This window comes from Sebastes fasciatus, chromosome 16 (assembly GCF_043250625.1).
Source record: "Sebastes fasciatus isolate fSebFas1 chromosome 16, fSebFas1.pri, whole genome shotgun sequence".
NCBI classification, from domain to species: Eukaryota; Metazoa; Chordata; class Actinopteri; order Perciformes; family Sebastidae; genus Sebastes; species Sebastes fasciatus.
Genome location: NC_133810.1, coordinates 21,941,367 through 21,962,901, shown reverse-complemented (window position 1 = coordinate 21,962,901; position 21,535 = coordinate 21,941,367). Strand labels below are relative to the sequence as shown.

The 21,535-nt window shown below is 38.6% G+C and overlaps 2 protein-coding genes across 6 annotated transcripts in view; one reads left to right on the top strand and one right to left on the bottom strand.

The window, feature by feature from the left end:
* The window catches only part of ophn1 (oligophrenin 1), a 33,223-nt gene extending 27,851 nt beyond the window's left edge, over positions 1-5,372 (top strand). Inside the window, exons 22-24 of the mRNA XM_074612089.1 lie at positions 198-248; positions 4,082-4,130; positions 4,265-5,372. Coding sequence (XP_074468190.1) covers positions 198-248; positions 4,082-4,130; positions 4,265-4,270 — 106 coding nt within the window. The 3' untranslated portion in view covers positions 4,271-5,372. The remainder of the gene's footprint in view (positions 1-197; positions 249-4,081; positions 4,131-4,264) is intronic.
* Positions 1-21,535, bottom strand: part of LOC141753433 (androgen receptor-like) — a 58,586-nt gene that overhangs the window by 9,111 nt on the left and 27,940 nt on the right. For 2 of the 5 annotated variants that reach the window (XM_074612091.1, XM_074612093.1), the window contains exons 8-9: positions 21,162-21,345; positions 18,916-21,093 (exon numbers count right to left, since the gene is read on the bottom strand). The exons of 1 other annotated variant lie outside the window; for it this stretch is intronic. In XM_074612091.1, the coding sequence (XP_074468192.1) occupies positions 21,187-21,345 (159 nt within the window). In that variant the 3' untranslated portion in view covers positions 18,916-21,093; positions 21,162-21,186. Of the gene's footprint in view, positions 1-18,915; positions 21,094-21,152; positions 21,346-21,535 lie in introns of those variants that run through there. 2 more of the 5 variants (XM_074612090.1, XM_074612092.1) reach the window with 1 other exon arrangement.

The following is a 21,535-nucleotide window of genomic DNA, read 5'->3' as shown; positions in this document are numbered from 1 at the left end:
TCGTGAATTCTGGTACATTGCTCTCCGAATGCCCTTCTAGTTACTATAATGTTTTTAGTTACCTTAGCTTTTCCTGTTATAACATACAACTACCAAATAATACGTGATGACTGTTGGATCACAAAGGATCTAATGAAGAATCTCACATACATGTTTATCTACAATATCAACATGTCGTTTTTCTTCTTTTTCTGCAGTGTTGCCTCTAAAGCAAAGTTTTTTGAGAATGCCTCCAGGAACGTTGGCAGGTATGTAAAAGTGCTCCAGTTTTTCCTTTTCTTTAGTTCAGGACACTAATCAGATGTGCGTGTTTTTACAGTACAGTAGATGAAAGCTAATAAAAACATCACAGAAGATTAAAGTTAGACTTTTCCTTCTGATGACGCAGTTATGGAAACACATCTCCGCTTTTATGATCTGCTTGGATGGTTCAAGTTAAGGTCCCTGCTGCCCTCCCTGCACACGCAGTGATAACGGCTGTAAACGAAGAATGCCTGAGTGGGAAGAGTTTGTGGGAGTTTTATCAAAAGAGTTCATCTTTTTCTTCATCGTAATCTCCTAGTTTATATTTAGATATATTTAGATCTAATAATCAGTTGTTAGCCTCTGAAGATAATTACAGGTGGTTCACAGACAACCAATACTCAATACTTTATCAGACTCATCTCGCACAGTGTGAGATGCAATGAACCAAGATGCAAGATCTCTATTATTACACAGCATATATGGGCCTTAAAGGTGCAGTCAGCGACTCTAATCCAAAACACTTTGTGTCAAATTCAGCGAATATCTGCTTGTGGTCCTCTAGCTGTCCGTTCTGTGTGCTCTGAGAAAAAATCTGGTGTTCATACACAGCCCTGCCTCTGTAAACGGGAAACAAACAAAGTGGCTTAGATCGAGCCACACAACACTATTCCAGCCAATCAGCAACAGGGGGTGTTCTTACACAGGACAGGGGAAAGGCCATGGATGTAAGAAGAGAAAGCAGAAATGTGCGGTGAAATCTTTGCCTGGGTAGGCAGTGACCTATCAATGTGGCACATACACCGATCAGCCATAACATTAAGACCACTGACAGGTGAAGTGAATAACATTGATTATCTCGTTACCATGGCACCTGGCAGTGGGTGGGATATATTATACGGCAAGTGAACATTTTGAACTTTGAACTTTGTGTTGGAAGCAGAAAAATGGGCAAGCGTAAGGATCTGGGCGACTTTGACAAGGGCCAAATTGTGATGGCTAGACGACTGGGTCAGAGCATCTCCAGAACTGCAGCTCTTGTGGGATGTTCCCGGGTTGCTCAGTCAGGACTTACCAAAAGTGTTCCGAGGAAGGAAAACAGGTGAACCGGCAACAGGATCAGACCCGAGGCTCATTGATTCACATGGGGAGCGAAGGCTGGCCCGTGTTGTCCGATCCAATAGAAGAGCTACTGGAGCTCAAATTGCTGAAAAAGTAATGCTGGTTCCGATAGAAAGGTGTCAGAACACACAGTGCATCGTAGTTTGTTGCGTATGGGGCTTCGTAACTGCAGAACGGTCAGGGTGTCCATGCTGTCCTAATGTTATGGCTGATCGGTGTATGTTTACATTATGCATAGATAAAATATAGTCTACATTAATTAGGCAGACATACAACACAAACGCCCCGAGATGAAGAGAGTGCTTGGTGTCAGCGCACCAGTAGCTTATTCACTCCTACAAAATGCACAAAAGTGCACCCACAATCAATAAGCGTCTGGTGACGGCACACCAGGGTAAAGAAAAAGAGAGAGAGAGCTTGGTGTCAGCGCACCAGTAGAAAATAGCTTATTCACTCCAAAGCGCAAAAGCGTTCCCACACACAATGAGCATCTGATGATGGCGCACCATTAGAAAGAATAAAACAGAAATATTGGTGTCAGCACACCAGTAGAAAACAGCTCATCCACTCCTACCAAAAGTGCACACCCTAGACTGTATATAAAGATGGACAACATGACAGCTCCCCAAAAGTGAAGCCAAAACATTTTGATCGCCCTCTGGTGTTTGGCTGCAGTATAGGTCATATATCCCGCCCCATCCATGTTAGTGGATGGGACATGGGCCAAACTTAAAAGTCAAAGTAGATGTCAAATACCTTTTTTTTCCAAAGTATGTTTTTGTCATTTTAGGAAGTTCTTATCACATTGATGTATGTTCAAGTGTTAATTTTACTGATACGTTTTGTTTTAATTAGTTATTTGATGCTATAAAAGGGGCTGAGACGTCATGATTGGCAGCTGTGAGTCTCTCTTGCTGACAAACTGCGGCCGTGCTCAGCTCACAATTGGTTTGGACGGTTGACCTCGATACCGAGATACCGATACTGAGCGTCTGGTGACGGCGCACCAGGGTAAAGAAAAAGCTTGGTGTCAGTGCACCAGTAGAAAACAGACAACATAAAATAAATTAGGCTATATATACATTGGGGCTGTAACGTCATCATATAATGTCGTCAGCCTAAACAAATGGGGTAAATATTATTGTGTTATTGCGACTAGACCGCCCCTTTGTGTGGGGCGAGCCGGAGATCAAACACTTTTTGACCGCAGTGTAAATGTTGCTTTTGAAAGGCTAAATGCCAACAAATATGGACTGAAGCCAGACATTGTTGGATAAAAACATGATGTGAATTTTGGAAATGATTACATCCATCTTTTTTCAGTAAATTTTGACTTTTGGAATTACAGCGACAAGGAGGTGTGTGTTAGGTGTGTGTGAAAGAGAGATAAGGTGGATTTTCACACAATGTTTCTATAAGTTATTAATAATAATAATTAGAATATCAACATTAAGAATGAAACTTCAAACTATTTGTACAGCCCTATTATATATAGACCTAATTTTATTGATTCAAAGGAGGCACATACTTTATTTGTAGATGAAGTCCATGCGCCTATCCCTCTGGACAAAGATGTCAATGACTTTGATGTAAAAGTCCTCCTTGTTTGATGTATTACAGGTTTCATAGTCTCTCCTTTTCAATGGAAACATGAGCCAAGGACAAAAGCCTGTTCTGCTCCAGTCTGTTACAGCTGTAGGTCTTTATGCACTTTAATGCTTTAACCACAGCAGATGCGGTTGGTAGAAGGTGTTTTGTGGCCTTTTATAGTCTCCTATAAACAATAATCTTATTGTCTGTCAAAAAAGTAAGCAGCTGCGTCATTCTTTGGACTTGAACAGTATAACCAGATCAAAGAATTTTGCATATCTGGACAGGCTCTTCAATTTGTGATCATCAAATTTAGCTGACATCTCAACATCAACCCAAGCCAAGGAAATCAAACTCCTCCAGACTGTCAAACGGGGTTTTCATTTGTTCAGTGATGTTGTCAAGACCGTTATAGAATATTCTTTTCTTTTTTACCAGTTTTAGTTCTTCACTTTCCTGTTCAAAACGATCATAAAGATGGTCAAACTGCTGTCTCTTACACCACAGAGCATATGCAGATGTCATAGCCTTGGTTTTTCAAGACCAAGGAGCTGTTTGTCACCCACATTCATTACAACAAAGGTGCTTGTGTCGTATATTATATGACTCCAGATAACCTCGACAACAGCTTCAATTAAATCATGCTGTATCCGATTTTAAGTGCAGGTAAACATGTTTGAAGAGCTTTAATGTGTGGCTAACTTGTCATCTTTTTCTGCCAACACATGCAACAGCACAATATCATTTCCGTGACTGGCAGAGCTAACTGCTCTCGTCGCTCTTGCTTGATGAGGTACTGAAAATACCCAATAAAAGATTTGGAAATGGACCTTGTAAAATCTTGCGTAATAAGTTTTAACTGGAATTCTACCCTCAACAGGGAGACAATTCAACTCTTTAAAATGGTTTTGGGCTAATATGCGCTCTTGGATTGTAATTAAGGATGATGATTAGTTTGTTCTGAGTATTTTTAAGCTTCCTATCTGTTATTAGTATTTGTTTGGGTGTTGAGTTCAAAGAAGCTAGCTGCAGACTCCACCTTTAAGGCAGATCATGGGTGGTCTCGTGGTTGAGCTGAAGCCATAAAATGGATTTGTAATTTACCTTTTTTTCTCTTCTAATTTAGTCCACCGGCCTCACCGTCAGCAACAAGAAGGTCAACTGTAAAAAAAGAGGTGAGATTTACAGTGATTGTGGAAGATTTAACAACATTAAAATACTGGATAAATTGCAAAGTACTTGTGTAATAAACTGTTTTTAATGTGTCTATTTTCATCTTTGAGGGAGACTGTTTGTTTTGTTTCCTCAGAATTAATGTGACCACCACATCATGTTAGCTCTACATGGTCTGCTGGGTGCTGATCCAGCTGGAGGGAGTCACCGTCAATGATCTTATCGGACAGACTGAACAAGTGGCTCTCAGTAGAACTGAATGGATGTATTTGATTCCATTTGGTTTTTAATCATAAGAATGATGTTGTAAGGCAACACGGTAGCAGATGGACTTTTGAATGAGGTCGCAAAGTAGCTAATTGTCTCAGTGTTTGATTATTCCAAAGTTTGGATGGAGTAACAGTACTATTTCCCCCTTGTTTCATGCCAATTGACAATTTTGTCAAATAATATTACAACATTTAGTCTCTTTAAGGTGTTAAAACATTTGAATGGCCAATTTTATTTGAGGGAACTAACTACCATAACTGGTTATAACAGCTTATTTAAATCTCTTCTACACTCGTAACACTTGTTTTTAGCATTGTAAAATAGATCTCCCAAAGAAGACTAATTGATTAAATAGGTTTAATCATTACTGATTTGTCTTAATATTCAAGGAGCTGTATGAAGGAAATTAATTTTAAGCTACATCTATGGATTAAATTTTTCTGTGGAAGTTGTTTTAGTCGGTCCGTTCAAAAAGAATATTTAGATCAAAATTTGAATCATGTTTGTCAGTTGAGACATAACTTGTCATTCAGCCTTAAGTCACTTTTTTAAGAGGCATTACAAAAGTATTTTGCTACACAATGTAAGCCAGCATTCCAGTCAGTGTGGTTTGAATTTACATAGTGAGTATAATGTTAGATTAATAGGGAATTATTAAAACTAGATTCAATAGTGTACATTCCCTCACTTCTTACCTGATGTAGGTAGGTCAGGTCGCACAGAAGAATCCTCAAAGTTTACATGAATTTGGTGCACCTCAAATGAATAATTGGGATTAAAAAAGCAGGTCAGGTAAAGTGATTGTTACAATATTGTATATGAAAATAACACTCCATTGTTTTGTTTTATTTCTTTATTCTTAAAATAGTTATGGTATTTTTATTTTATTTTTTAAACCCGACTTGAAAATTCTGGTTGTTGTCTGTTTGGATCTGTTTTCAGGATGGAAAATAAACGCAAAAAAAAGCTCTTAACATGGCTCGTGAATATTTCTTAAAATGTAGTTGTGTGTTTCCATTCACTTAGATAAAAAGAAAAGGACTGTCTCCTTAAAGGGACTTCTATATTATCCTGTAAAGAGTATGAGTTGATATTTTTTTTGTTTGAAAACCAGACTAATTGTTCTGTTATCACATTTTTTATCCAACAAATTGAAATCACCAACTTTCAGAGAAGGCACGGAAGCTGCAGTCAACGAAAATTGTCAGTAAAGGACTGGGAATCTGTAAACTAGTATATTCTAATTTTATACTTTCTAGTAAAATCTTCAAAGGATTACAAGTGTCCATCTGAATTCAATAAATCATAGACAAACGTTAAACCATTGTCATACCAATCAGCTTTAAAAATGGCTTTTCTAACCCTGTTCCGTTAGAAATCACTCATAAAATCTATTTCACATTTGCACTAAATTAATAACTTTTTTTTATTGTTAAGTGTTCTCTCTGGGGAGATTGCAGAGCAGTTAACTGTTTCTTAGTCTGTAATATAACTTTGTGCCAGACTCATTTATGCCATCAAAGTGAACCAGACAACACATGTAAAAATGCGAAAAATTGGGGTTTTGTGAGCTTATCTTTTTGTTCAGTTCAAATTAAAGCTATTATGTTTGTACAAACTGAAAGTGCAAGATGAATTTGCAAGTATCAATTCAATTTATTTATATAGAGTCAAATCATAACAGAATCTCAAGACATGTAAAAAAATTAAAGCAGAATGTTATCATCTTAGTACAGCTTAAATTTACTGTGAGGAATTTTTAACTGGATATGAGACAGTCTCACTTTAATACTGATGCCTCTATATGACCTACATATGTAAACAAGACCATCAAGGAGGAGATTGGCTATTTCTATATAGTTATTCTTAATGCTTGTCATCGGTGCCACCGGGTCGGATTCCGTGAGAAATCTGATGAAATCATGCAGGTTCATCAGAAACTCCTTAGGCTCAGACTCCAGCGAGGCCTCCAGCAGCAACCAGCCCGCCGTTGACAGAACCAGATCCGGCTTCGCTGCTGCCTTCGACCTGCAGTCTGAGCTCCGGTGGGAGGTGGAGAGCTCCGCGCCCGGCAGCTGCGGCTCATCCTCCAGCCAGGAGCAGAGCTTCGCCTTGTCGCTCCGCCGGTCCCTGCTGGGAGCCAACACCGACGACACGCTGCTGGAGGCCCAGGCCACATGGGCCCACTGAACTGAAAGGAGACACGGGAGAACCAGGACTGCGCGGGGCACACTGTCAGACACTGCTGCAGTAAAATGAGGTTTTCCAAAGGGACTCTAGTGCTCAGAAACACAGAGACCGCCAAAATGAACAAAAATGAATGTTCCTCTTTAATGTTAGAAACATTTTAATGTAATGAAAAAAGAACAACTCTGAGATTTGTCTGGCCAGATTAAAGATAACATCAAATGTTTTACTCATGTTTACGACCACTGGCTTTAAATAGACGACATTTATGGTGGTGAATTTTTGTGACAAAGAAATTGCTTGAAATGTCTTTCTATTGATCTGGTTTGTGGTGAAATTTAAAAATTTGCTGACATTAACTCGGGAAAAAACTTCGGAAATTTGTGTTTGGTTGATTTTTTCTCTGTTGTTACAATGCTAATTGTCATTGTATTTTACATCGTTGGAAAGCCTGTTTATTTACCTTCACAATGATGTCCAACTTGTAAGGATCATGCATTTGTGGGATGAGCAGCACAGCGGATTATGTGGGTAGCGCCTAAGTAAAATATGCCAAAATTCTCTGCCAATGGTAAACAGTGTATTCTCCTGTTGGTATTGACTCTTGTTTTGAGTTGTTTGGTGGATTGGATGATTGAACTCTCTATCAGTAATAAGGAACAAACAAGACATGCTGGCAATTTTACACTTTATTCATTTAATACACCATCAGGAGCCTCAGTAGCGGGTGGAAGATCCATACGCAGCCACAACAGCCTGGCACCTCCTCCTCATGCTGGTCACCAACCTGCTCACACGTTGCTGTGGGATGGCGTTCCATTCCTCAACTTGGATTCAACTTGGTATTGCAGAACAACTTGCCCTATCACACAGGCCTGATCTAGATTAGACAAACGTGGCATGCCGATGCTTGGAGCAGACACCAAATGATCACTTTAGTAGGGTGCAGCACCCAGCAGGCCCCATGCACATCAGGCACCTGATTGGCAGCACCTGGAGCTCAAAGCAAGAGTCAATTCCAACAGGAGAATACACTGTTTAGCATTGGCAGAGAATTTTGGCAAATCTTACTTGGGCGCTACCCACATAATCAGCTGTGCTGCTCATCCCACAAATGCATGATCCTTACAAGTTGGACATCATTGTGAAGGTAAATAAACAGGCTTTCCAACGATGTAAATTGTAACAACAGAGAAATAATCGACTAAACACAAATTTCCAAACTTTTTTTCCAAGTTTATTTGTACTTTAAAAACATCCAGTCAGAAGCATGTAGGGGGAAATGATGGGGCCCAACAATGAACCCTGTGGGATCCCAAACAAAAATGTCCGCAAAGAATGAACTGTTGCCTACCTTACGTTTGCTGAACATGTCTGATTGGAAAGATGTCCCAGGTTTGATATCATTTTTCATCTCTGCCATGACATTTTATAACTTCCCAAAAGAAGACTAAGGGCTGAACTAGCAGCTCTGCAAGGCTGTAAACAGGCACAGCAGTGCTTTGAGCGAAACGTGTGCTAACATGTTCATGATGATGAACATGATGATGTTGCTAATGTTAAGCAGGTAATATGTTTATAATGTTCACCATCTTAGTTTAGCTGGTTAACATTCTAATTTAGTCAAAAATTAAGTATTGGGCACATTGAAATTTTGACCTTATGATGATGTCAAATAAAAAGTCAGGGGATCACAAAAGTCATTTCACAGTCATTAGGAACATAAATACATGTAGTAAAATCTTCACAGCAACCCAAACCACAGTCGTCACCACAAATGTCAACCTGCTGGTGGCACTAGGGGAAACGTCAGCGGATCACTAAAGTCAGACGGCTTTATTCTGTGGGGACAATGAACGTCTGTACAAAATTTCACGGCAATCCATTCAGTTGTTGTTCAGTCTGGACCACAGACATTGCCATCCCTAGAGTGCATGCTGCTAGTAATAAAAAAGTTTGTATAATAAATTTCTTTTATGTTCAGTTCTCTCTGTGTCCCCCTCCAGTCCAAACCCCGTGGTGTTGAATACTTGAGCAAACCTCATAGAGCCATCTGGCTATGACTGTGATCCTTTCTAAAAAACCAACCATGTTTTGAGGAGCATGATTAGTCAAGTTTTACCTTTATTCACTTCCATTCAAATATCATGTCTGAACAGGAAATACATACAATTTAAAGAGGCAAGATATTCTCAAAAGGCAAGTTGAGTTAAACTGTTAAAGCAGCAGTAGGCATCATCATTGGGCAAATGAATGTACGCTACCCAAATAGTTAATAGTACAGTTTAAATTAAAGCGGCAGTAGGCAGAATATTTTCGGCATCATTGGGCAAAAATTCCATAATAACCTTTCAGCATATTGTAATTCATGTGTTCTGAGAGAAAACTAAACTTCTGCACCTCCTCATGGCTCTGTTTTCAGGCTTTAGAAACTCTAGCCCGTAACAGTAGACTTTGGACAATCACAGGTCATTTCAGAGAGAGAGCGTTCCTATTGGCTGTTCATTCAACGGAGGCAGCTGTCAATCACTCACAATCTCCGATCAAACGGTCAAACTAGGCAGCGCCGATTAAATATGAATCAATACTCTGTTACTGTAATGCCTATTTCTCTCCTCAAATGTTTTCAGAAGAATCTTGTAATGTACTGTTTCGCTGTAAAATTAGATAGTTTGCTGGTTGGCGCTGCTTGGTATTTCCTCAGCTGATCTCAACATGGCTGCCGGGTCCCAAACTCTCTCATTTTACAGCTAAACAGTACTAGTTTGACCGTTTGATCGGAGTTTGCTAGTGATTGTCAGCTGCTCAGAGACGGCAGGCTCCAGCTCGGCTCTGATTGGTTGTTTTCCTCCGGTCTGTGAAATCTTGCAGATGCCATTAGGAGCACCGAAGGACACCGGAGGACACGGAGACACATCTTTTTTTTTAGATTACCTGTCTCATGCACTACTGTCAGGTATAGTGACCGTTTTATAAAAATAACTTTTTTTAAATCATATTTGCTACAATTCTACCCACTGATGCTTTAAGACGGTTAACTTTCCCACCTGAAACATTCCAAACGAAACAGAGGAACACAACCGTTCATAGCATTATGCACACAGCGGTTCAGTATAATAACCTCCATCTGTTATATAAACATGTAGTCGGACACTTTATTTATTTTGCCATCCACTCCTCCCGCCACATTCCAACCTTCACTACCAGTCAGAGCCACGTTGAAATCTGCGGATCTGTACCTCAATTTCTAACCGTGACTGTACCAGCCTCTGCACTGGAATTGGTGGTTGGTTGGCCCACATCAGGGACCAGTGGAAAATCCCTTGTAGCATTCGTGCCAATTCATACGACCTTGAGCTTCAGTAAACGAATATGCAGCCAGGTGCGAGACTTTCAAATAAGGGGAGCACGCACACGAGAACAAAAGAATGTATGTTCACACACGGTTCACTGGATGGCCAAGCTGAATTAAACATGTATTTATGATAACCTATTTTACTTTGGAAATGTACCGTCTGATACTCATTCAATTTTTTTTCTACTTTTTAGTTAACAACATCATGCTTACCAGCTATCTAAGCTTTAGATAGCTGGTAAGCATGAGTTTCGTCCCTCCCCACTGGATTGCTGTAAATATCATTTTTTAACACATTTCCTACCATTGGAAAATACCTCCGGTGTACACTATATTTATAATGTCACTCGACACACTGTCTATACTACAACTCGTCAACTATGCTAGCCAAGACAATGAGCTTGACCCGAAGGGCGATGCGGCCTATGAGCCTACTGACAACGAAGTCCCACATGTGCAGCAAGACAAATGAATTGTGGACACTGTCACTGCTAATATAGAGAAGATGCTGGACAGTAAACTAGCTAACATAATTAAAACAGTTAGCGAAGTCTCGGAGAAACTCGACAACTTAATTGAGAGAATGGGGACAGTAGAGCAGCGGGGTTCAGATTGGAGGACGTGTCGGCTACAACTACACCCCGGGTGGGAGCTCTGGAGGTCCAGCTAAAGAAGGCATTAGATCGCCTGGAAAGTTTTGAAAACCAAAGTCGACGGCAGAACGTGAGAGTTGTCGGACTGAAAGAAGGTACGGAGGGCAAAACACCGGTCGATTTCTTTGAAAAATGGATACCAGATGTGCTGAATATGCAAAAGGATCGACTCAAGTTTGAGAGAGCACACCGTACGGGACCGGCAGTGAGATTCGCCGGCAAGGAGGGTCCGAGAGCCGTCCTGGTGAGGCTGCACAGCTACACTGACAAACAGAAAATTCTGTATGCAGCAAGAAACCGAGGCACGATAAATATCGGAGGTGGAAATGTGTCCTTCTATCAGGATTTCTCCACAGAAGTCGTGAGGAAGAGGAAGGAGTCGGCAAACGCTCGAAAATGACTGAGAGAAGCCGGGATAAAGTACTCCTTCTTGTACCCTGCTGTCATCAGAATCTTTCACCCAAACGGCACCAGCTCCTCCTTCGCATCTACGGATGAAATCAATGGCTATATCAGTAAGCTGCCCGCATCAAAATAAACCTCTGGCTTGAGGTTAGATAGAACGGGACTGCTTCCATATGTATATGGAATATTCAGGGTTCTAATAATGTGGTGAAGAGGAAATCTGTCCTGAACTCCCTTAAAAAAGATAAGATTCAAATACCTTTTTTACAGGAAATGCATTTAAATGATGAGGAGCACAAAAAGTATCTCAGGGAATGGGTTGGTCAGATTTTCTTCTCATCACACTCAACAAGTAAAAGGGGTGTGATATACTGATACACAAAAATCTCCCATTTACTGTCACGGCTTCCTGTAAAGACACTGAAGGAAGATACGTCCTAGTTAAAGGGCTGCTACATGGTGAAAATATTTTGTTAGGAAATGTGCCCCTAATGTCCAAGATGAAGCATTTTATGCATCCTTATTTAGTCAACTAGCTGATATGGATTAATATGATAATAGGGGGTGACTTTAATTTTCTGCGTTATGCCCAATGATGGACAGACTTTCCTCTCAGACAATTCAATCCAAAAATGCCAAGGCTATCTTAAATATGAATAAGGAATTTGATCTTTTGGACTTATGGAGACATTACAACCCACTTTCAAAGCAATATACATTTCACTCTCAGCCTCATTTGTCAGCATCACGCATTGACTACATTGCTCTTTCTAGATGTCTTACTCATTTAGTTGAACGTGTAGATATAGGCCATATTGCCCTTTCGGACCATGCTCCTTTTGTTATGTCCATTCAACCTCTTAGACCTAATGAACGATCACTCTCTTGGAGAATGAATACAACGTTGCTTATGGATGAGAAATTTATTACATTTTTAAATGATCATACAGATTTATTTTTAGAATTCAATGATAAGGATGGAGCTGACCCAAGAATTGTGTGGGATACTTATAAGGCTTATATGAGGGGCATGATTATTTCATATACAAGTCAAAAGAAAAAGGAGCAAATAGCAAAGCAACTGGAAATTGAAAAGAAAAGAAAACAATTAGAGGGGACCTACTATGCAACAAAATTAGATGTGACCCTAATTGAACTTAAAGTAACTAGAACAGCACTGAATAATTTGATAGATAGAAAAGCAGAAAAGGATATTCTATTTGCTAAACAAAATTTTTTTGAATTGGCCAACAAACCAAATCGCCTTTTAGCACGGCTGGCAAGGAATGCCCCTGTAAAGTCCTTTATCTCAGCTATAGAGGATGAGAATAACCAAAGGCAATTAAATAATCGCCAGATCAATGAGAGCTTCACAAGATTCTATGCAAACCTATATAGTTCAGAGATTGACCTGGAGAGGCTCAGGACAGTTTGCTTCTTAAATAACTTAACTTTTCCACAGATACCAGAGGATCAAGCAAATGTATTGGAGTCCCCTATTTCCCAATTAGAAGAAGATAAAGCTATTTCCACACTCCAATCAGGGAAATGTCCAGGAGAGGATGGCTTCCCAGTCGAGTTTTTTAAAGTGATGAAGGGGAAAATTAATAATCTCTTACTATGGGTTTTTAATGAATCTTTTGAGGACTCCAAACTCCCAGAATCAATGTATAGGGCCATTAAACACTAATAGCAAAGAAAAATAGGAACACAGAGCTATGTTCTTCCTATAGGCCAATTAGCCTTCTTGGAGAGGACAATAAAATACTATCTAAGAGACTGGCTCTCAGGTTAGAGCAGGTTTTGACCTCCATTGTGGATGCAGACCAGAAAGGTTTTATTAAGGGTCGAAACTCCTATCACAACACAAGACGCCTATTCAACATTATTCATTATCTTAACTTCTGTCAAACACCAGGTGCTGTTGTTTCTATGGACGCCGAAAAGGCATTTGATAGATTGAATGGGAATATATGTTGGAAGTAATGAAGAAATTCGGTATGGGATCAAATTTTCTGGGATGGATTAGACTCTTGTATAAGTCAGCTTACGCCTTGGTTCTGACAAATGGTCTGTTATCTGCTCCATTTAAATTAACAAGAGGCACAGCTCAAGGAAGCCAGCTTTCTCCTGTCTTATTTGTTTTGGCTATAGAGCCCTTAGCAATGGCTATCAGACAAAACCCAAATATTCAGGGAGTAAAATTGTATTATACGCTGATGATATCTTTTGACATTAACAGACCCCACTAAATCATTGCCAGCTTTAACTGAGTGTATCACAAAATTTGGCCGAATATATTGGTATAAAGTCAATTTTGATAAATCAGAAATAATGGCCTTGGATGACAGCGGAAATACTGAAACGACCTATGTCAAGTCTTTTCGTTGGGCTCCATCAGGAATTAATTATTTAGGAATTAAAGTTACCCCCAAAATGAATCAGCTATATGCAGAAAATATTAATCCCTTGATAAAGATTCTCAAAGACACCTTGACAAGGTGGGAGAGCCTCCCTATATAATTTCTTGGCAGAATTAACCTTATTAAAATGACAGTCCTTCCAAAAATATTATATCCTACATCTATGCTGTTTTTGATTCTAAAATCAAATGACATTAAGGTTATCAATAAAGCAATGTCAGACTTTATCTGGGCCGGCAGGAAATCCAAAGTCAAACTAGAGACATTACATTTGCCAAAAGAACAAGGTGGGTGGGGTTTACCAAATATAGAATACTATATATTGTCCATGCAGGCCAGGGTTATTTACTCCTGGGTGAATGAGTATTCAGATTCCCCTTGGCTTGATTTGGAGTCAGTGATCTGTAAACCCTTTTCTCCTGTGAACCTGTTGGGTAAGCCCCTGAATGAATTACCACACATTGCTAAGAACAATCCTTTGATAACGAATGTAATGTGGACATGGAAAAATTAAAGAAAATATTTAAAAACACCCACCCACTTAATGTTCTAACGACACTGGTAGATAACCCAGAGCTTTCGTCGCAGGGAACTGGACCAAATTGTACACTCTGGCAAAGAGCAGGCATTACTAGAGTTTACGATCTCTTTGAGAATGGGAGATTTAAGACATTTGAATCACTGAAAGTTCAATACCATATATCAGACAAAGATTTCTACAAATACTTAAAGGTCAGACATTATGTCTATAAGAAAGCCAACTAGCTGGAATTCTCAAATGACACTCACATGCTAGAGATGTTTCTTATGGACCGCAAAGGGCGAAAGCACTTTATATCTAAGTTTTATTCAGAATTATTGAGTTTGAACTTGAACAAACTTGCATGGTTAAGAACATCTTGGTGTACATTGCTCAACTGTGTGATGGATAATGATGTGTGGGATAAGATCCTGCTGTTGCCTTCCAGAATTTCAATCTGTAATAGATATAAAGAGTTACAATATAATATCCTACATAATATTTATATATCTATATATATATATATATACCATATAAGGCTGGAGTATCACCAAATTGTTTTAAAATGTAAAACTCATGTGGGTACTAAGCTGCATTGCTTGTGGGAATGCAACAAAATTCCGTTATTCTGGAAGGCAATATGCGCTAACATTAGTACAGCAATAGGTCAACAGGTGTCAGCAAACCCACTTCTATGTCTGCTCGGAAGTGTCCCAGACTCTCTAAAACAATATGAAGACAAATTGAGACGTATCGATGGAAGGACTCATCTTTTTCTGCAGAAATGGAAGAACCCACTGGAATCTCTTGGAGTTCAATATAATCTGGACTTAAATTGATAATAACTGTGGACAAATGTTTGAATCGGGGACAGTGGGCGTGAATCAGATACACATACACAATTATGGACTTCATCTCTATCATTTAATTTCACCATACTTTCTTCTATATAAGTGCAGTGCCTCAATTTTATTTATGCTTTATCTTTTTTTTAAATGTATTTATTATTCTTATTTCTCTTTTATGGACCAGTCTTGTAACGTTATTGTATCATTGTATTGCGGTTTGTATGTTTGTTTGTGTTTGTCTTTAAAATAAAAAGTTGAAAAAAAAAAAAAAAAAAAAAGAGTCAGAATTATTTTATTTTGGCTTTAAAAGATGATGCAGCTTTAAACATTTTGAAAAACACACATATTGAAAAACACATCACAAAAGGTAAAAATCATACAAGAGATGACTTTAAAAGTCAAGTGTTAGACACCAAAACAGACATTAAACTAATCAATATATACAGTTACTGTATCAAGTACAAAGAACCAGGTTAATATGCAGTACATTGGGCACATACCAGCTATTGTCCATTGACATAATACAAACACTGTAGCCTAACTGTGATTAAATCATATTAGTATTAAAAATGTACAGGGCAACTAGGTGGCTCATTGAGGTGCATGACCCACTGGCCTCAAATTCCCCATGTATAATGCATAATAAAGTTAAAACAGCATACAAAAATGACAACATTATTGAGAACCAACGTTAATTTCAACGATAAAGAGTAACACAATTTTAACTGCAACAATAGTCTTACAATATAGTGCATTCAGGAAATGTAAGAAGGCATCTATTTCTGAATGTTTTTATTTGATCAAAGCTTAAAAGGGACAGTGTGTTGGATTTAGTGACATCTAGTGGTGAGATTGCAGATTGCATCCAACCTCCGCTCACTCCTCCCTTTCACGAGCATGTCGGAGAACTACGGCGGCCTTTGGGTAACATAAAAGAAGACTTGCTCTAGAGCCAGTGTTTGGTTTGTCCGTTCTGGCAGTCGATTAGACTGTTGTGAGGCTATTAACTAGGCATTATCAGTCGCTATAAGCACCATAGATGTAGGTCAATAGGGGCCTACAACACCCACTAGTAGGTTTTATCATCTATTCACATGATAGATCACCAAAAGAAGGTATAAAAGAACACGACAGCGACCTCTAGTGACTGTAGTAATTATTACAGGAGCAGAAGCGGAAGTCAGGTGCTGTAGTATAGTCAGTGTGAAACTCCATGAGGGAAGGAGGTCGGGGACACACAGGACTTTTACCCAGGAGACCAGAGTTCACATCCCGAGACTTACTTAAGGTGGGCTGTTAAGGAGGACCAGCTATTGTCCTTTAAGTGACAAGACGCTCCTCTGAGTTTTGCTCAGCTTTTTAGCTATTATTTAATATTTCTATTTTTTAATAAACTGTTAACCGATAGCGTTAATCGGTTAAAATTCTTAATGTTGGTTAACGGTCAAATGCTTAATTATTAACATCCCTAACACTAATGAAAACATAGCTATGAATATTATATTCCATTTCTGCTAATAGATCCCCCTAAATCCTACACACTGCTCCTTTAAGCATTAAGTGCTTACTTGAAATACCGATTAGACTTCTGTGTAGTTTCAACCTCACACTGAACTGCTGCTTCCTCAAATGACAGCAGACACATTTATTCAAGTGTGAGGGCTATAATTAGCTGTTGTGGTGGGGTTAAGTCTCATAGATCACCTGAACTTGTCCATAGATATGCTGGATTCCATTTCCTGTTCACATAGCAAATATTGTATTAAAAGACAAGATGAAAACATGAAGACATTCATTTGTGCAGATGAAGTAAAATACTCTACAAACGCTGAACTGAAGTTTATGAATGAATCAGTTACAAAACATGGTGAAACTGACTGTTGTAGTCAACTTATCACTGTCCACTGTACAACAAAATGGTATCATGCCTTCTGACAGATGTCCCATGCATTGAGCAATGATGACGCTATCTGTCAGTATACAATAAACGGGTACATGGAGCGATGCATGGATGTGTCCATGCATTGCTTTGTGTAAAGCTAAAAACTATGCATACGGTTATACAAACACATGATGCATGCATCTACAAGCTTGTGAAAGACATGTGTTGGATTGTTAAAAAGTGTTGAATTTACAGAGTTATAAAAAAATGTGTTATAGAATGTACCACAGAAGTGAATTTTTAGTTTGGTTTGTGTTGGATTGTGCTTAGGGCTGGGCGATAATTCAATATGATAATTTATCATCTTTCAATGGAATCGTATCGTGATGAAATCATACATTGAGATATCGTGATACACAAATATGTCGTCTAAATTGATAGTAACAAGCACATACTAACTCAAATTTCTCAAAAATTCGGATCAAAACGTTAAATCAAACTATTGTCTTAATGTGATTACTCTATATTTGTGTGCATGCATGTACATTTAGTCAGTGTATAGCTGGAAATTAGGGCAGTCAAAATCAATGCGATAACGCGTTAACGCAAAATTGTTTTAACGCCTCTAATTTCTTTAATGCATTAACGCAATCAAACTTTCAGAGGTCTTAAAGCTAGAGTGAAGATACTGGTATCAACTAGAATCAACTAAAAAACCTAAGGAATCCATTGGGACCAACCATGTCATATTAGCTTGTCGCAAAGGAGGTTAACTAATGCTCCAAACCTGTGCTAAATTGTAGCGAGGAAAAACTGTCATGGCCATTTTCAAAGGGGTCCCTTGACCTCTGACCTCAAGATATGTGAATGAAAATGGGTTCTATTGGTACCCACCCAAGTCTCTCCTTTACAGACATGCCCACTTTATGATAATCCCATGCAGTTTGGGGCAAGTCATAGTCAAGTCAGCACACTGACAGCCTGTTGAGCTTGAGTTTGCCATGTTATGATTTGAACATATTGTTTTATGCTAAATTCAGTACCTGTGAGGGTTTCTGGACAATATTTGTCATTGTTTTGTGTTGTTAACTGATTTCCAATAATAAATATATACATCCATTTGCATAAAGCAAGCATATTTGCCCACTCCCATGTTAACAAGAGTATTAAATACTTGACAAATCTCCCTTTAAGGTACATTTTGAACAGATAAAAAATTTGAGATTAATTTGCGATTAAATATTTTAATCAATTGCCCCAAGAAACCATATCAAGATATCGTGATACACAATTATGTCGTCTAAATTGATAATAACAAGCACATACTAACTCAAATTTCTCAGAAAATCTAATCAAACTCAATTAAATCAATCTCCTAATCTGATTACTCTGTATCTGTGTGCATGTATGTTAACATAGTCAGTGTATAGCTGGAAATATTCATTTTTTTCCTATATTATTTCACTTAAAACTGTTCATTTTTGCACTAAACTTCTCAATTAAATGTCTTTGTCAAGTATTTAATTCACACAGGAGTATACAAAAATAGGCTTTACCATGTGGTTATCTCATATAAACTATTTATTCATTGAATTACCAGAAAACATGTTATATCGTGATATATATTGAGTTATTGAGATATGAAGATTTTGGCAATATCGCCCAGCCCTAATTGTGATAAAAACGTTGATCTGCTACACTTCTAGTTCATTTACTGAAAGAAACTATTTCAGTGTAATGTACGCTCTGCATCAAGTAGACCAAGCTGTATGTACAAAGTGTCTTGTGTTTCACCACCTTGGTTTATGTTTTTTTAGATAAAATACAAAAACTTGATAATTGTATTCGACTCAATGAATGAATACTTTTCAACATACTTTTCACTCAAGTGTCTTTGATCAGTTATCTTCAAGGCATTCCACAGATTTTTTTCTTGGTTTTCATCTCTGAGCCTTGGCAGGGCCAGTCAAGGACTTTCACATTCTACATCTGAAGCCCTTCCAGTTATAAATTGGCTGTAAGTTTCTATTTGTTGTCCTGTTGGAACATGACTGCCCTAATCGCTGGTTCTCGTTCAGTGTTTGCCTGTATTTGGTGCCATGCGCTCGTCCTCGTGTCCCTACAAGTCTCCCAGTCTCTGCTGCTGCAACCCGCCGCACACAGCACGACGCTGTCAACACCATATTGTTGTCCATTAGGGATGGTGTACTCTGCTATAATGCACAGCAAGTGCTGATAGCTTAGTTTTATCAATGAATATTTTGCCTTTATGCTTTTAGTGAATGCAAAAATAAACTGAAGGGGAGTTTGATACTTTCTAAAGGCACTATATCTGAACAGACATAGTTTGGCATGCAGAAAAAGAGCATGATATCTCTGTGGCAACTTCTTCAAAGTTGCATTATGAATATTTTTATCAATAATTTTGTAGCAGTGTAGTGAAGAAATAAAGTCAATCAAAACTTCTTAACAAACTACAATTTTCTCCAATTTCCCTTGCCAAGTACCTGCTTTAACAAGTTCACCCACTACATATTTAAGTCAGTGCTTTAAAATTAGTAAGATATAGAAAACAGCCCTACGCGTTTGCTGCCAAAGTGATGAGAAAAGGTTTTAAGTAAAGACCGAAAATGACCTGTCATGACCTGTCATCTTGTTCCGCTGTGCTTCCAAATAGAGAAAGGAAATACGCCTTTGGCGTTATTATTAGGAATTGTGATTTTAAGCGAATACTGGATGAACACAGTCTTGCATAAATAGTTTTTACTGTCAGATAAAAACAAATATACTACCGCTACCTTCAATTGCTGTCAGTTAAATGTTCAGTAAATACAACTGGGAGGGAATTTTCTGCAACCTTAGTTGTTGAAAGGCATGTGAGCCCAAGAGGTAGTAACAATGATGTAATTGGTCATTACATTGTCGGATTTCCATATCAGCAACTAATACTCGACTTGAAATTTCACTGTTCAGTTTCTGATTAAAGGAGCCGTGTGTAGGATTTAGTGCCATCTAGTGGTAAGGTGCAGATTGCAACCAACTGAATACCCCTCCGCTCATTCATTCCTCCCTTTCCAAAGTGTGTCGGAGAACTATGGTGGCAGTCAGGTAACGTGAAAACGTGAAAGGCTCTCTCTAGATCCAGTGTTTGATTTGTCCGTTGTCCGAGCAACATGGCGGACTATGTGAAGAGGACCCGCTCCCTATGTAGATATGAAGGGCTCATTCTAAGCTAACAAAAACACAACGATTCTTAGTTTCAGGTGATTATACACTAATGAAAATATAGTTATGAATATTATATTGCATTTCTGCTGATAGATCCCTCGGAATGTTACACATTGTTCTTTTAAGACATCATATATCCCCGTAGACTTTATCGTTAATTATTACACGGCTTTGTTGCATACTCAATTGTGATTGTTCAAACACGGCGCTCTAAAGTCTGTTATTTCTTCATAGCAGAACGTTGTCATGCATAACAGATCGTTGCTATGGACACAGTTCTGATCTCAGAGTCTGGAGGACCATTTTTTTTGTCAAATTATTGATTTCTTAAGTAAGTAGCCGTGTGATAAGCGGGATAATGTACAGCTAGCGGGTCATTGTTGTGGGAAAAAAACAACCTTCAGGACAATGCAAGACCCCCCGCAACGAATGGCCGGCTTGCTGTACATTATCCCTTATTTATCCACCTGCAGCACTAGAACTACTGTACATTCACACAGACAGACAATCTAATATTTTAGCTTCACTGTACACAATGCATGATGTAGCACATAATGTTGTGTGTTTGGAATACTTGGCTGCCATATCTGCACTGATTGTCACAGCATTGGATTTTTGCCCATTTGTTACAAAGTTTAATAAAAAATGTGTAAAAAGTTACATTTTTAAAACGATCTGCATTTCTGATTTGAAGGCTCTTAAGCACTTAAACGCCTCCCAAGTTGTATTGACCACTCTCGATTTCACAAGCAGGAACTTAGTAGGTGCACCTGAAGGCAGCACTTAGAAAAACAGATTTTGGGAAGTTGATGGGAAACAAGTATTTGTTTATTTCTGTGATCCAATTCTCATCTGCTCTTTGGGCTGTCTGTTTTTTTGTATTTATGAATACTTTGTCAAGTTTATGTATAATGAAGGTCACATGCAAAACTTGCAAAAAATGTTTTTAACCCTGCTACTTTTAGGCTGCTGTAATCATGATTTACAGACTTACTGCGTATGTAAAGTAGCATCTCTGCTCCGGCTGAAAACACAAACTGTCCACTCAGAAATAGCAGAGCTGTCAACAGGTGACGCCTTGCAACGCTTCAGATAAAAGCTTTAACAGTTCTGAACAAACAATCTCAATTATGGCTAAAAGGAACAAAAAAAAACTTGAGCAACAAAATAATGATTACAGGACAGGGCTAAGAGCTATTAGACTGAAGATGTAGGGAAACAGTACCTTTGTTTAAAGTTTATGGAGGCAGCAGATGAGTCACTTTCTGATAAATAAAAAAAATCCTTCTACTCGTGAAACAAGATGGGTTTAGCCAAACCTGCCAGGATCTTCGGTACATGTACTGAGATTATTTCTCCAATCATCTCTGGGAAGCTGACCTTCGTGGGGAGCGACTGAGCCTGGACAAAAAGGTCAAATGTAAACTGATGGAGCTTCTTTACCGTCTGAAACAGAAGAAACACAAATAAATTATATCATTTGAATAAAATTTACTGCCTCATGAAAAGAATATGTTACACCCAACTAACATAAAAATTTGAGGTTTGGAGAGCTCTGAATCATAGTAAACTCATCCATTAGGCTTTTTCTTCTGTAGTTAAATTTATAAGGTGCCAGGGTCTGCTTGTACTGGCT